At 56.0% G+C, this 14183-nt stretch overlaps 1 protein-coding gene across 5 annotated transcripts in view; it reads right to left on the bottom strand.

The window, feature by feature from the left end:
- Positions 1-797: 797 nt before the first annotated feature.
- The window catches only part of MYH11 (myosin heavy chain 11), a 125556-nt gene continuing 112170 nt past the window's right edge, over positions 798-14183 (bottom strand). For 2 of the 5 annotated variants that reach the window (XM_023246709.2, XM_023246710.2), the window contains 11 exons: positions 13625-13837; positions 13093-13305; positions 12694-12855; positions 12175-12303; positions 11762-11850; positions 11194-11317; positions 10403-10611; positions 9371-9479; positions 9117-9289; positions 4955-4993; positions 1358-1504 (listed from right to left, as the gene is read on the bottom strand). In XM_023246709.2, coding sequence (XP_023102477.1) covers positions 4963-4993; positions 9117-9289; positions 9371-9479; positions 10403-10611; positions 11194-11317; positions 11762-11850; positions 12175-12303; positions 12694-12855; positions 13093-13305; positions 13625-13837 — 1452 coding nt within the window. In that variant the 3' untranslated portion in view covers positions 1358-1504; positions 4955-4962. Of the gene's footprint in view, positions 1505-4954; positions 4994-5073; positions 7473-9116; positions 9290-9370; positions 9480-10402; positions 10612-11193; positions 11318-11761; positions 11851-12174; positions 12304-12693; positions 12856-13092; positions 13306-13624; positions 13838-14183 lie in introns of those variants that run through there. The other 3 variants (XM_023246707.2, XM_023246708.2, XM_045048059.1) reach the window with 2 other exon arrangements.

Below are 14183 nucleotides of genomic sequence, written 5' to 3'. Positions count from 1 at the left end.
TTGAGCGTCTGACTCTTGATTTCAGCTCAGGTCGTGATCCCAGAGTTAATGGGATCAACTCCTGCATCAGGCTCTGCATTGAGTGAGGAGCCTGCTTGGAATTCTCTCTCGCTCCCCCCCCCACTTCTGCACCTCCCCTGCTCAAGCACTAATGTTCCCTCACTCTCGCTCTCAAAAAAAAAAAAGTTTGTCGATCCCTGCTGGATGAAGTCTTACGTTTTTGAAATTCAAGGATATCTTGGGGCAGGTGGGCGGCTCAGTTGGTTGAATGTCCAACTTCGGCTCAGGTCATGATCTTGCAGTTTATGAGTTCGAGCCCCACGTCGGGCTCTGTGCTGACAGCTCGGAGCCTGGAGCCCGCTTCGGATTCTGTGTCTCCCTGCCCTTCCCCTGCTCTTGCTCTGTGTCTCTCAAAAATAAACATTTAAAAAAGTTTTTTTTAATTCAAGGATATCCTATATCCCTCACAGTATGTACGTATGAGTTTTGATTGATAAGGATGTTCTTCATGGTCAAGTTCCTACTTCCTGGGCCTGGAGCTGCCTGCCTCTGCTTGGAGAAGTCCTCTCACACAGACTCATGTGACACCTGTGCTTGCTCGTTTGCTGTTGGGGTGTTTTTTTTTTTTTTTTTTTTTTGGCCAGCTGTGGGATCTCAGATAATTTATTTCCCCTCCCCAGGCCTCAGATTCCCCATTTATGAACACTGGCTTCCCAGGGTCATGGTAAGGATTAAGCAAGAACACACCCCATTCTTTCACTCCATAGACAACAACAGAAGAGCCGACTGCACTCCAGTGATTTATAACCTTTTATTAGTGAAGGTGTCCTTAAGTACAATCGGGGTGCATATAAAACAGTGTAACATTCTTGCTCTCATCCCACTGGAGCAGCGTCTCCTTTTGAACTCATGTGACTACCGAAGGCACTTGGTCTCGGTGAACTGTGTGCATCTGACGTGCGGTAACCAAGAGGGGAAAGAACTCAAACAGGGGCCCACTCGAGACGTTGGAAGGGTAGACAGGCTAGGGAATGGCTTGGGAGCGGGAGGCAGTGGCACCCATCTTGGTGACTTTCTCCCCGTTTCACGTAAACTAAGTTGCCAGTGATCAGTTACTGTGGTTCTATTTTCCTAAAAACTCAAGATTTCTGCACAATTCACTGATGGGGGGAGCGGGGGTGTCTGTGTCGCTTCTTGGGTTTTTCTCGTTTGGTACAGCATTCAAAACTCCATCGATACCCTGGACGCAGGGTGGTGGTTTTTATATTCGTTGTGAGGGGTGTCTGTGACATTTGGGATTTGAAAATGGATTTAAACAGTGCTAAGCAGAGTCCACTGGGTTTTGGTTTTGTTCTGCTTTTCGCAAGTTGTTTATTCACTGGCTTTGGTTCCATTGAAGTCTGCATCGCGAGCGTCCATTTCCTCATCAGATCCATCGGCGTTTTCAATAACTCGACGTCCTCCAGACCTTCTAGAAGGAACAAAGGAGGGCTCGTTTCCTCGCCTGTGGGTTTTAAAAGAATACACGTTTCTTTAGTACAGAAAGCCCCCCCTTGAGATTGGAAGAGGCTTTTAAAGGGACAGAAAACAAACACAGACAAACTGAAATGAAATGAAAATATTCAGGTTAAAGTCAAGGGCTGACCTATCTCAAGGTGTGGTAACGTTTAATGAGCTGGAACGGGAGGAAAGTAGATTTTTCAAAGCAAGAGTATCAGCTTTAAAAAAAAAAAAAAAAAAAGTAAGGTGCGGGCGCCTGGGTGGCTCAGTGAGTTGAGCCTCTGACTTTTTTTTTATTTTTTATTTAAAAAAAATTTTTTTTTTCAACGTTTATTTATTTTTGGGACAGAGAGAGACAGAGCATGAACAGGGGAGGGGCAGAGAGAGAGGGAGACACAGAATCAGAAACAGGCTCCAGGCTCTGAGCCATCAGCCCAGAGCCTGACGCAGGGCTCGAACTCACGGACCGCGAGATCGTGACCTGGCTGAAGTCGGACGCTTAACCGACTGCGCCACCCAGGCGCCCCTAGCCTCTGACTCTTGATAGCTGTTCAGGTCATGATCCCGGGTAGTGGATCAAGCCCCACATCAGGCCCCACACTGAGCATGGAATCTGCTTAAGATCTTCTCCCTCTCTCTCTCTCTCTCCAACCCACCCCCACCCCCACCCCACACCTCTCTCAAAAAAAAAAAAAAAAATTGGGCTTGGTCGTCTGATGGCCCACAGGATTCTCTTCTGTGGTCTTTTATTTGGAAAAGAAGAAAAAAACGAATCAAGCGGGGGCTGACACATTCCCGTGGGGTTATTCATACCCTGTGGAGCAGGTGTGAAGGAGATCGTGTTCTCATTTTGTACCCCCTTGCCTTCAGAAGGGAACAAAGGGGAGGGTTTTAGGTTCTCAACCGGAAGAAGGTGGAAATGAGCATCAAAGGCAGCATTGAGGCAAAGAGGTCACTGTGCGGATGCCAGAGGTGTGCGCTCTGGTTAAAGCAACGCAGGGTCCCCTGCTTGTTTGAGAGAATTCACGGTGTGAGTTCTCCCAGGACAGAGATCTTGCTGATTTTTACTCACCACACAGGCACCGTGCATGGCGTATAATAGGTGCCCAATGAATATTTGTTAGAAAAGTAAGCTAGACATGTTAATCTAAGGTGTATTTTAGCTTTAGCTGGTAGGATACCCCTTTCTCTGTGTGCTTATGGCTCCCACCTCTGGAGTGCCGGATGCCCTGAGTTCCTGCCAGGGTGTGCCTAGGTCACCTGCAGTGTGGCTTTGGTTAGGAGGGCAGGCAGGTGGCAGGAGAAGTCAGATAACCAGCACTCAGCGTCCTCTCCAGGAAAGAAATGTTTGCTGTGTTTTCTGGGACAACAAATAGTCGTATTTGGCTCTGGTGATCTGGCCCTGTTTGACCTGAATCAGAAGACAGGTCTTAACTCATTTTAGGATGCCTAAGAGGAACGCAGAATTTTTGTCATAAAAAATGACCCGCTTCGCCACGCAGAGGCTGGACTTTTGAAAGCTATGAGGGAGAGCCCATCCCAGTTAGAGATTCTTTAGTCCAAAGAGACAACTCAGGTAAGATTGGAGGCAAAAGGAAGGCCCAGAACATCCTGAACACTGAGAAGGGGAGCCCCAACGTGAGCCTTCTGGGGTCCGAGGGTGGGAGAAACCCGGGCTGGGAAAACCCGCCTAGGTTCACAGAATGCTACTGAGGGGCCACGGTCAGGGATGAATACTTAAAGCTGTAACCACTCCCAGCTCAAGACTCAGGCCAGCTTCACTCACGTCAGAGGGAAGCTCAGAAGTGCCCTGTGCCCTTGGAACTAACTTTCCATCACCCTCTCTAGAAGTGACCTTTTAAAAAGTCTTTAGCCCTGTGTTTTCCAAGCACCTGGGTCTGAAAGCAGGGTCTCGGGGGACAGGACAGAAAGGAGAGTAGCTTCCACGCGTCTCTTCCGCTTCTAATCCTCCTGGTTCAAAACTCGGTGGGACAGCCTGGGGTTGGGAAACCGTCTCCCCTACCCTTCCAGGCTCCCGGCACTCTTGGCCTCCCGAGACAGTGTGGATTTGCAAGCTACAAGAGCTGAGGTGTAAATGTGTTCCTTTGATCTAAGACGTAAATCATGTCCCGGGTCACTGTTAGCCCCCTGCTCCGCCACGGGTCCTGTGAGCCTGTCTTCCGGTTCAGGTACCCTTCCTGAAGGCCGAGGTGGGCACTGGCTACATCAGTCACAGGAAGTAAGGGACCCCTTCTAAAGATTTTCTTCAAGTGTCTGATCCTGGAGAGTCTGGCTTCTATTCACAGACTCCGAGAGCTTCCAGGCACTAGTGGCATGGTGGGATCCAGCACCAGAGCAGAAGCACTGATTTGCAAGGACTCACTTTCCCATCGGCTAGTGGGTCCCACCGTCCAGCCTGAGCTGTCAGGAGCGCTGCTCAGAAAGCCGTGTTCTAGAGGCCGGGCACTCTTCCTAGAGCTCCTGCCAGTCCCTCATCCAGCTTTAAGTATTGGGGTAGCGACAGCTACTTCTCCAAAAGAGAAGAGGGACACAAGGCAGGGCCTCCTTGGCCTCTCAAGGAAGATGAGAGGAAAACCAGGCCCTGGTTGCCTAACGTCACGTGTGAAAAGCTGGTAGACTCCCACACGAGTCGAGGCCTCTTAACTCTGTCGTGTGAAGGGTCCTGTGTCCATCCTCGAGTCTCGGGTGTCCTGTCCATCCCCCTCTGTGTATACGGGCTCGCAAGACCCCTGGAAAAGGCTCCGTCCGCACCATGCTTGGCTGCGCAGTGGCCAGCACGTGTCCTAGCGTGCGGAAAGTGCCGTTATCAGCCAGGCCTCGCTCAAGGCTCATGTGGCCCCAGCGACTGTAGAACGCGCAGTGAGAGCCCATTTCTTTCGCAGACATGCGTATGAAAGCCCGGCCGTGGGGACAACCAGAGGCCGGGCTGTGGTTCCCATGAACCTGTGCTCGTGAATTGTTATTTGTGGACCAGATTTGAGGCCCTTTTCCACGAAAGGGCCCAGGCTGTAGAAGTGTCATACCCGCTCAGTGCAGCGTCTTAACCAGACGGAGGAGGACAGCACAGCCAAGTGTCCTACTGCCAAGTGTGAGAGAGGCCCACTTATGCAGGTACCAACAATCCGAGTGACACACACGCAGCCTCTTAAGCGCTCGTCAACACACGGTGACGAGGACACATTTGGTGCCGTGTCAGATGCCCAAGCAGAAGTAGGGAAGGAAGACGGGTCAAGAGATTAAGTCTTGTACTGATCTTGGCTATGATAAAAAGAGTTTTGAACTAAGGCATCCAGGCCTTCAGATTTTGCAGGAATCCCATGGAGGTTCGTGAGGGCCAAAAAAGGGGGTCGCAGGGACTGGGAGGGCGGGAGGGCAGAACGGAAGTGGAAACCAAGTGCAACACACATGAGCCGCGACGCTGGAGGCATGGTACCTGGTGAGTCATTGCGGAGTTTCCTGGGGAAGGGGGCCTCTGAAACAGAGAGAGAGAGTCTCTGGTGGTTATCCTCCGCCAACGAGAGGGAGTCCTCTAAGTGCGTTTTTAATCATTAAAGGCATTCCCTTCGATGAAATGATCAAAGGCACTTCTAAGTCAACCTGGCAGAGAAGCGCGGGACACCAAGAACTCTGAGGCCGGCACGCGTAAGCTGTTGGTTCAGCTAAGAAGCTCACGTCTGCTGGTGTGGCAGAGGCCGGGCCCAGCTCTTTAACAGGCGCTCACGTTGAGGTTTACCTGGTCGGCACGACTATGAAACTCGCTTCGCATTTCCTTGTTCACTGAGAGCTGGCCAGGCTTGCTAACCTCACTCACGGCTCTAGTGCTGGACTTGAGGTTTTTACACGTGGGACACAGAGGCGGCAGGAAGGTGTGACCGCTCTTGGCCCTGCCTTAGGGTATGCTCGTACCGGGAGTGTCAAATAGTCTGTTCCATACTGTAGGCCCTGAGGAGGGTCAGCTGTTGGGGGGCAGAACCCACAAGGTACGTTGAACATGTGCTAAGGGAATCAGGGGTCCTGACCACAGGGAGCAGTGACAGCCAGAGCAGCTGACTGCTCCCCCACCCCCGGGCCTGGCACTGAGGAGGGCAGGGTTCAGTCACCAGCCAAGCAAATTCTGGAGGGGAGAGAGGGGGACAGCTCCATGTGAGAACAGCTGTCTTGCTGACCATCGTCCTGGGGGTTGCTCCCAAGCCCCTGTTGGACCTGAGAGGTTACATCTTGTTTCTCTTTCACTGGGGGGACCCACAGGCCCTCCCCAGCCTTGTGTGATCTGGGGTCTCCTTCCCGAAGCCCTGTACCCCACGCCAGCCATCCTCCCCCTTCTGAAAGGGGTTTGGGCTGTCCCCTCGTCACCTGCCTGCAGTGATGCTCAGAGTCTGGAGCTGATAATGGCAGGTGGTTTCAGATGGTTCCTGGGCGTGCCCCTGGATAACTCGATCGCACAGTGAGAAAAGTACTCCGTTTCCCACTCTTTTTAAAATACATCTCATTATGTCAGGGACGGTCTATTTGGTGCTAACGTCATCTTCTGTCAGTCCCTTGTCAACTGCGAAAGAGGCCTTCTGGTCCTAGTCATCAACTTGTAGTCAGAGTAGGTAGAATCCATTACTGTTTTGTTCTCACTGTATTTTAATTTCATTGTGACCTGTTGCTGCTGGTGATGCTGGTTTAACAATACAGGGATGGTAAATTTTATTTGCCAATAGATGTGCTTATGATTAGACCGGTTAATTTCAAAGACACCGTGAGGTAGTAAAAGGCTAAGGCAAAATGGCCAAGGTGGTATGAGAATGAGTTTAGGGAAACATCAGCTCTGACTCCGTGATTGAAGGTTTGTGCCCAGCACCATCCCAGACACTGGGGACGAATAAGCGGACAGAACCTCTGTGCTCATGGGGCCAGAGTGAAGGCTGCCAATGAGATAAGTAAATAAACAGCAGGTTACATGGTGACAGATCAGTAAGAGAACCGCAGGGAGGGAGGTTGGAAGTTGTAGACAGGTTAACGTGGCCGTGTAAATGCCTGAAGGAAAGGAAGGAGGGATCCAGCTATGCCGAGAGCTGGGGGAAGAGCCTTCCAGGCAGCGCGAACCACCCGTGCCAGGGCCCCGGGCAGCGTGTGTAGAGGCAGAGGGCTCATTTAGGAGGCAGTGGACGGAGATCACGTAGGGCCTGGTGGAACCGACCATCATAAAGGTGTTGCTTTCAATCTGAATGAGGTGGAAGCCATTGGACGCTTCCATGCAAAGGGGGGTTGTGACTCATATCTATTTCAACAGGATCCCTCTGGCTGCCATGTTGAGAACAGACTATAAAGACGGAGTATAAACACAAGTGAAACACAAGCTGTGAAAGTTACCTAGATGGTAGGAGAGGGTAGCTTGGATGAGGATGGCAAGAAGCATTTGTCTCTTGGATTGTGGATGTACAGTGTTTTGTTTAATTTTTTTAAGTTTTTCTTTTTTACAGAGAGCATGAGCCGGGGAGGGACAGAGAGAGGGAGACACAGAATCCGAAGCAGGCTCCATACTCTGAGCTGTCAGCACAGAGCCTGATGCGGAGCTCGAACTCATGAACCATGAGATCATGACCGGGGCTGAAGTCAGACGCTCAACTGACTGAGCCACCCAGGTGCCCGGATGTACAGTGTTTTTAAGGGAAAGTTGATCAGATTCCATGGCAGATTGGATGTTATATATAGGGGAGAGGGAAAAAGAAAGAGCACAGATTAGTGGACTGGGTTAACAGCAGCTTTATCAGTCCAGTTGCTGAGCTGGCAAAGACCGTGAGGGAAGCTGACTTGGGCGTGAAGGGGTTCAGCTCAAGGTGTAAGCTGCCTGGGAGGCATTGAGGGGAAAGGGCAAGCAGGTCTGGGGTTCTAGGAAGAAGTCTGGGCCAGGAAGCCACACGCTGTGGGTGGAACGCAAAAGGCACCAGGCTGGGTGAGGTCACCTAGGAGTGAGCAGAAAAGGAGATGAAGAGAGAACCAAGATGGCGCCCTGGGGCAGGCCAATGGCAGGCGGGCTTTGAGATGAGGTACCAGCAGAGGAGACAAGGAGAGACACCCAGAGGGGAGGAACAAACCCCGGTGTGGGTCGAGGAAGCTGCAGCTCAGTCGGGGAGGACTGAGGACTGACCATTAAGGTTTCGTGGTAAAGGGTAGCAGGGGGCGTGGGGCTCAGAGGCTTTCTCAGCTCCTGGATTGACTTTGTTGACGTGGAAATGGTGAAAAGGAGAAGGGTGAGAATTTCTGGAGCGACGTCCTTGAGGGAAGAAGAGAGGTAGGTGTACCTGATGTGATGCCCTTAGTTGGTGCTAGATAGTTCAGCCCGGGAACGGAGTAGAGGAAATGGACACAGCTGCGGGGAGGCGGGTTGACGGGGACATGAGAGCTTGTAAGGATGGGTGGGGATGGGGAGACAGTGAAAACCAGATGCCCAAGACAGTGGAAGGGGGAGGGGAGTCAGGCCCAGGCAGCACCGAGTGAGGTCAGCTCCTTGTGGTGACAGACAAGGCCCAGCACGAACTGGCAGTGTGCCTGTTTGCTTTTCCCTGAGCAGAAGGTGGAAAGTCTGGTTTAACTCACCAAGTGCATACCTCAAAGCAGGAGGGGTCTGGGGTGTTGAGGGTGTGTGCGAGGCGGACGGACCACCGAGCCTGGGCTTGATGGGCAAGTTAGAGCTAGTGTTAGGGCCCATGGGGTGGCAGGATCGCAGAGGAGACCAGACCAAGGACCCAAGAGACTGGATCACCCCCCTGGAGGGGTGTGGGTGAGTGTGGCAGGAAGCTTCGGGGCCCACGCCTTCTGGGAACCAGTGGAGGTGGGAAGGAGGCCTGGGGAGCAGGGGTGTCGCCTATCCAGCTTCAGGGACAGGGGCGTGGGAGAGAAAACAGCCCTGGTTAGGGCGGTGGTTCGAGACCCCTGGGCGACCGCACCCCCCACCCGGGGAACTGAGCAACGGCTGGAGACATTTGCGGTTGTCACAATCCAGAGGGTGCCATGCCCCATCCTGCAAACACAGGCCAGCTCCTGTGAGGCAGGATGATCCGGCCCCAAACAGCAGCAGGGATGGGAGACCCTGATTAGACCAAAGTGGTCAAGAGAAAGCCCAGAAAAGAGGTTCTGGAGAGAAGGGACCCGCACGGGCAATGCAGCAGTGAGGACAAGGATTGAGGAGACAGGGGTGTGCCTCCCTCCCCTTCTCCTCGCCCAAGGGTGGGCTGGGAAGGGACGTGCATCATTAAAGAAACCACACGAGGGGGCGTTGGGGTGGCTCCATCAGGTAAGTGTCGGACTTGTGATTTTGGCTCAGGCCATGAGCTCATGGTTTGTGAGATCAAACCCCATATTGGGCTCTGTGCTGACAGCGCAGTGCCTGCTTGGGATGCTCTCTCCCCCTCGAACAGAGGGTCCGCTGCTCCAAGGCAGGGCCCTGGTGGATCCGCGGCCTGTTCATGTGCCTGGCACACAGTGGTGCCGCATAAGTGCTGGTGAGGGGGGAGAACCTGGAAAGGAACAGGGGGCGGCGGGGGGGGGGGTGTCCTCTGCATCAGGAAAGAAACTCCCTGTGGGCACCCGAGGCCCGTGAGCCTCACCTGAGCTTGCTCTTGAGCGCGTTCACCTCGCGGCCCATGGCCTCGTTGCTCTCCGTGGCTTCATCCAGCTCCCGCTGCAGCTTCCTGCGGTTGGCATTGATGCGCTGGGACTCCTCCTCCGCCTCCTCCAGCTGCCTCTTGAGTTGCTTGACCTTGGCGTTTCCTTTCTCTGCCTGTCAGGGAGAGGCCCGGGGGTGAGCAGGGGGCGCCGTGGGGTCCCTGCGGGGCTGGGAGAGGCCGGCGTCCCGGGTTACCTGCTCCTTGTACTGCTCCGCCATCTTGCGCTCGTCCTCCACCTGCAGCAGGACCTCCTTCAGCTTCTTGTCCTTCTGCTTCAGCGACTTGGTGGCCGCCTGCTTCTCTCTGCATACGGGGGGACGAGGGGGGCGAAGCGGGGATGGGCTCCCTTGCACCTGGCACGTAGACCCGACCAGCCTCTCCCCCACTGTGAGCGCTTTCCCTGAGGGGCCCTAAGTCAGGGCTCACCCCCCAAATCAGACGAACAGTACTCGGCCTTAAAAAGGAACGCAGCACTTGGCGTCTGCTACCACGTGGGCGAACCTCGAAGACACAGGGAGGGAGGCCAGTCACAGAAGGGCACAGACTGTGGGATTCCACTTACATGAAACATCCACAAGAGACAAGAGAGACAGAAAGCAGATCTGTGTTGCAGAGGGCTGGGGGAGGTCAGGGTGATGGCCAGGGGGGTACAGGGTGTCCTACTGAGGTGTTGAAACTGTCCCACGCTGGACGGTACAGAGGGTGCAGCTATCCACAACTATACTAAAGGGCCATTGAGCAGTACACGTGAAAAGGCTGAATTTTTGTATGGTCTGTGAGTTGGCAAGAAAGCCACTACCAAAAAAAAAAAGTGGGTCAGAATCCTCGTAGTCTGATGGTCACAGATGGGCCGTGATCTTGTTTTCTCTTTATAACGAGAAGCCGGACCATATTGGCACGTGCTGAATGGGGTTGCTGATCTGCACTTTCCTGGGTGGCCGTGAACACGACATTCGGAGAACACAGGCCAGGCATAGCCCGTGTGCTCGCGGGAAGGTAGCGGACCTCCCAGAGGACCCCTGCCACTCAGGGCCATTTGGGACGGGCCTTCTCGGGGCTAGGCCTGCCTCTCTCCCGTGTTCACACACGGTTCTCCACACACAGCTGCGGCGTGGGGACCACTGGGCTCATTCCACAGCCAGGACAGATGTCCAGAGAGCCTGAGCCCCGACCGCCGTGTACTCGCTGGCCAGCAGGCCACTCTTTGGAGCCCGCGCCCCACCTACCTGGCCTCCTGCTCCACCTGCTCCTCCAGCTGTGCGATCTTGGCCTCCAGTGCCGCAATGGTGGACTTGAACTTGGACCTGACGGCCCCCTCCATCTCTTGCAGCTTGCTTCGGAGCTCCTTGTTCTGCCGCTCGAGCTGCTGCCTTGCGCTCTCGTTCTTCTGGGCCGCGCTGCGCTCCGTGGCCAGCTCGTTGTTGAGCTGCTCGGCCTGCGGAGGGCAGTGAAGGTCAGGGGGTGGAGGGCATGGGAGTGGGAGTGGGGGTGGCGTCCACTGTGAGGACCCACTACGCCTGTGGCCTCTTGGTGGGCTTCAATGTGGGTCTCTGGGGTGGGGGCACCCAGGAGCCCTCCCCCCCTCCTCCAGCCACCAGTTCCTTCCTGGGCCTCCTTTAAGGTGCAGCTCAAAAGGCAGCGTCCTGGGGCCACCCAGGCTCCCTGTCTCTAGGTCACAAGGCAGGGCCCCAGCACCTGTTGTGGAGCTGGTGCTTAGTAATGTCACTGAGTGCTCACTGGTGTAAGGCCGGGGCCAGAGGCTGGGGCGACAGCAAGAAGGAGACCCCTGAGGCCCTTTCTCCAGGCCCACGTTGTCTGCCGGAGGGAGCCAGACATACACTGGCCGCCTGATGGCGACGGGGGCCGCCGCGTGCCCACGCGGGGAGGGAGAGGGTGCAGGGAGCAGATGCGCTTGACCCCTGCTCCCGTCTCCCCGCTCTCCACCCCAACCCCGAGCTTGCAGTGCAGCAGTGTGGGGCGTGTGACAGGGTGCAGCCTGGCCCTGCTCTGCCCGCACCTGCTGCGTGGCCTTCCGCACGCGGTCACTCATGGCCTCCATGTTGCCTTGCTCCTCCTCCAGCTCCTCTTCCAGCTGCGCGATCCGGGCCTCCAGGCGGCGCTTCTCGTCCTGAAGTGTGTTCCTAAGGGAAATGCAGGCGGGTCTGGGGCTCCAGCCTCCCTCTGGCTTAGGAAATAACCTCTGTGTGGAGGAGTGAGGTGATGCCTTGGAGTCGCCCTCCTTTGTAAAAGGAAACTGAGGCCCAGTGAGGCTTAGACACTTGTCCAAAGTCACACAGCTGGGAAGTAGGGAGCCGGGACTCTATCCTGTCGGTATGGGCAAAGCTGGGCCTGGAGGAAAGACGAGCTCTCTCCTCTTGGATGTCTCCCCCCCTCCCCCCGCCCTGTGTCCCCTCCCCACCATGCTGTTCATTCAGAACCAATGAAACTGGCTACATGCCCAAATGGGGTCAAGACCCTTGTGAGAAGCTTGGCTGGACACTGTCATTTTCAGGAGTCTCTTCCATGAGCTGCCTCTCTGTCCTCATCTGAGCCTGGGACCCCCTTCTCCCGATGCGGCCCCCTACCTTCCTGAGACGCTGCTGGTCAGCTCCTCTGCCAGTTCCTCCTTCTCCAAGTCGGCCTGTTTGCGAGCCCTCTCAGCCGCGGCCAGATCCTGGGCAGCACGGGGGAGGGGAGGGGGGAAACCGCTGATCTGCCAGGCAAGGGCTGAACCCCAGCGAGAAGCCACCTGCTCCAGACCCCAGCAGTTTCTACGGCCACGGCCACCCTGGAAAGCGGCTGAGCCGCCTCTGAGCTCAGGGGAGGCCCTGCATGTCCCGGACAGGAGAAAATCCCACGTCTGCCCCTGTCGTCACTCCAGGGGCCCGCCCCTGTGGAGTGCTGGACGAGGGAAAGAGGTGCGTGGGTGCCACGAGCTCCGCCCACAGTACCCCCCGCCCCCCCCCCCCCCCCAAGGCCCACATCGAGAAGGCTCTACCTCCTGTAGCTGCATGAGGTCGGCTTCTAAGCTCTTGGCTTTCTTCTCATTCTCTTTGGCGGTGGCAAAGATCTCGTCTCTGGAGGCACGGGCATCTTCCAGCTCTCTCTGGAAGTCCTTCATCTGGGCCTGCGTGAGTCAACAGGAGGGACAAGCCAAGAGGTCCTAACTCACCATCTTTCCACGCCAGCCCCGAGGAAGTTCAGATCAACCACAGAGAGGTCCCTGTGGCCCACCCACCCCACCTCACGGGGCCAGGTTGCTGTCGGGGGGCACCGTTCCGGAGGGGCTCAGCAGACCTAAATAAACATGGCCATGTGGTCTGAGAGCCTTGGACAAAGGCCTGGTGATTGTGCCTTACCCAGGGCGGGAAACGGGCCCCCGAGGCTGAACCCCGGTGGAAAACCCCAGCTGAATATTCAGGCACCCGTGACAGGCCTGCGTCCTGCGGCTGTTGGCCCGGCTTCCCCTCCGGTGGGGAGCCACCCCCTCCCTCGGCCCGTGCCCCGCATCCCCCACCTGCAGTTTCCGCAGCTGCTTGATGGCTTCCTCCCGGCCCTTGATGGCCGAGTCGGCCTGCAGCTCCAGGTCCTTCAGGTCCCCTTCCAGCTTCTTCTTGGCCGCCGTTGCCAGGGCACGTTGCTTTCTCTCGTCTTCCAGTTCTGTCTCGTACTCGTGCAGCTGAGCGAGGGGGGGAGGGGGGCGCTGCTGGGCCGGGCCGTCCCTCGGAGGCCCTACCCCCACCGCGGCCGGCATTTGGAGAGCTCCCGGGGTGGGGAGCGGGGGGCACAGCTCCCCCACCCTGCCCCCCCCAGGGGGGGTCTGCTCGTCCCCAGGTTGCAGGCGGCTGAGAGAACCAAGTCTCCTTGGGTCCGGGCCCCACCGCCTCCCCGCCCCGCATCCCCCAACCCGGACTACCTGCCTCTGGAGCTGCCGCCTCTTCTCTTCGTTCTGTTCATCCCGAGCCTGGAGGTCCCGCTCAAACTGGCCCTTGAGGGCCTGCATGTTGACCTCGAGCCGCAGCTTGGCGTCCTCCGTGGCCTGCAGCTCATCCTCCAGCTCCTCCAGCTGGGTCTTCATCTCCTCCATCTGGGTCTCCAGGGCCCGCTTGGACTTCTCCAGCTCGTGGACCTTTCACGGGAGGGGAGACTTCATGAAGACGCTCAGGCAACCCGCGGGGACGGGCAGCTCTGTGAGATCACACAGATGGCTTTTGCCCCCCCCCCCCCGCGGGATGCAGGGCCAAGAGTCAAGGCCAGAGTCTTCTTTGGGGAACCCCCCCCCAAAGTGCTGTTTCCAACCAGTCCCCGTCTGCGTGACGGCCTTCAGTCCTGATGGTCCTGTCCCGTGGAAGAGGCTCAGGGTGCCCGCGTCCCACCCCGTGGGTAATGCATAGTGGGGAGGGGGCTGGTGACCTGTGGACAGGCACAGACAGGCAGGAGCCACTTACGTTCTTGCCCACGTCATCCTTGGAGCTGACCAGGCCCTCCATCTCGGCCTTGAGCATTTTGTTGGCTCTCTCGAGGTCCTCTTTGGCTTCCAGGGCCTCTTCGAGGGCTCGCGCCAGCGACAAGGCCTTGGTTTCCTTTTCCCTGGCTTCTGCCTCGGCTCTGTCCCTTTCATCCGCGTATTTGGAAGAGATGCTCTTCTCCTCGGCTAACAACTACAACACAACGGAAGCCCAGCCCCGGAGGTGAAGTTCGGCTTCCCCCTTTTTTTTTTAAAAAATAACTTTAACTTTATTCATTTTGAGAGACAGAGAAAGCATAAGCAGGGAGGGGCAGAGAGAGAATCTGAAGCAGGCTGCGCACCGTCAGCTCAGAGCCCGACGCGGAGCTCGAACCCACAAACCTAGAGATCATGCCCTGAGCCAAAAGCAAGAGTCTGACGCTCAGCCGCTTAGCCCAATGAGCCACCCAGGCTCCCTTTCAATTGCAAATAAGCACAAGCAGCTTCCTGCCTGAATTTCTTCAGGGGGTGGAAGTCATTAAGGCATCTATGCAAATAGT

Source organism: Felis catus, chromosome E3, assembly GCF_018350175.1.
Source record: "Felis catus isolate Fca126 chromosome E3, F.catus_Fca126_mat1.0, whole genome shotgun sequence".
NCBI lineage: Eukaryota > Metazoa > Chordata > Mammalia > Carnivora > Felidae > Felis > Felis catus.
Note: the sequence above shows the minus strand (reverse complement) of the source record. Positions and strands in the feature narration are given on the sequence as shown.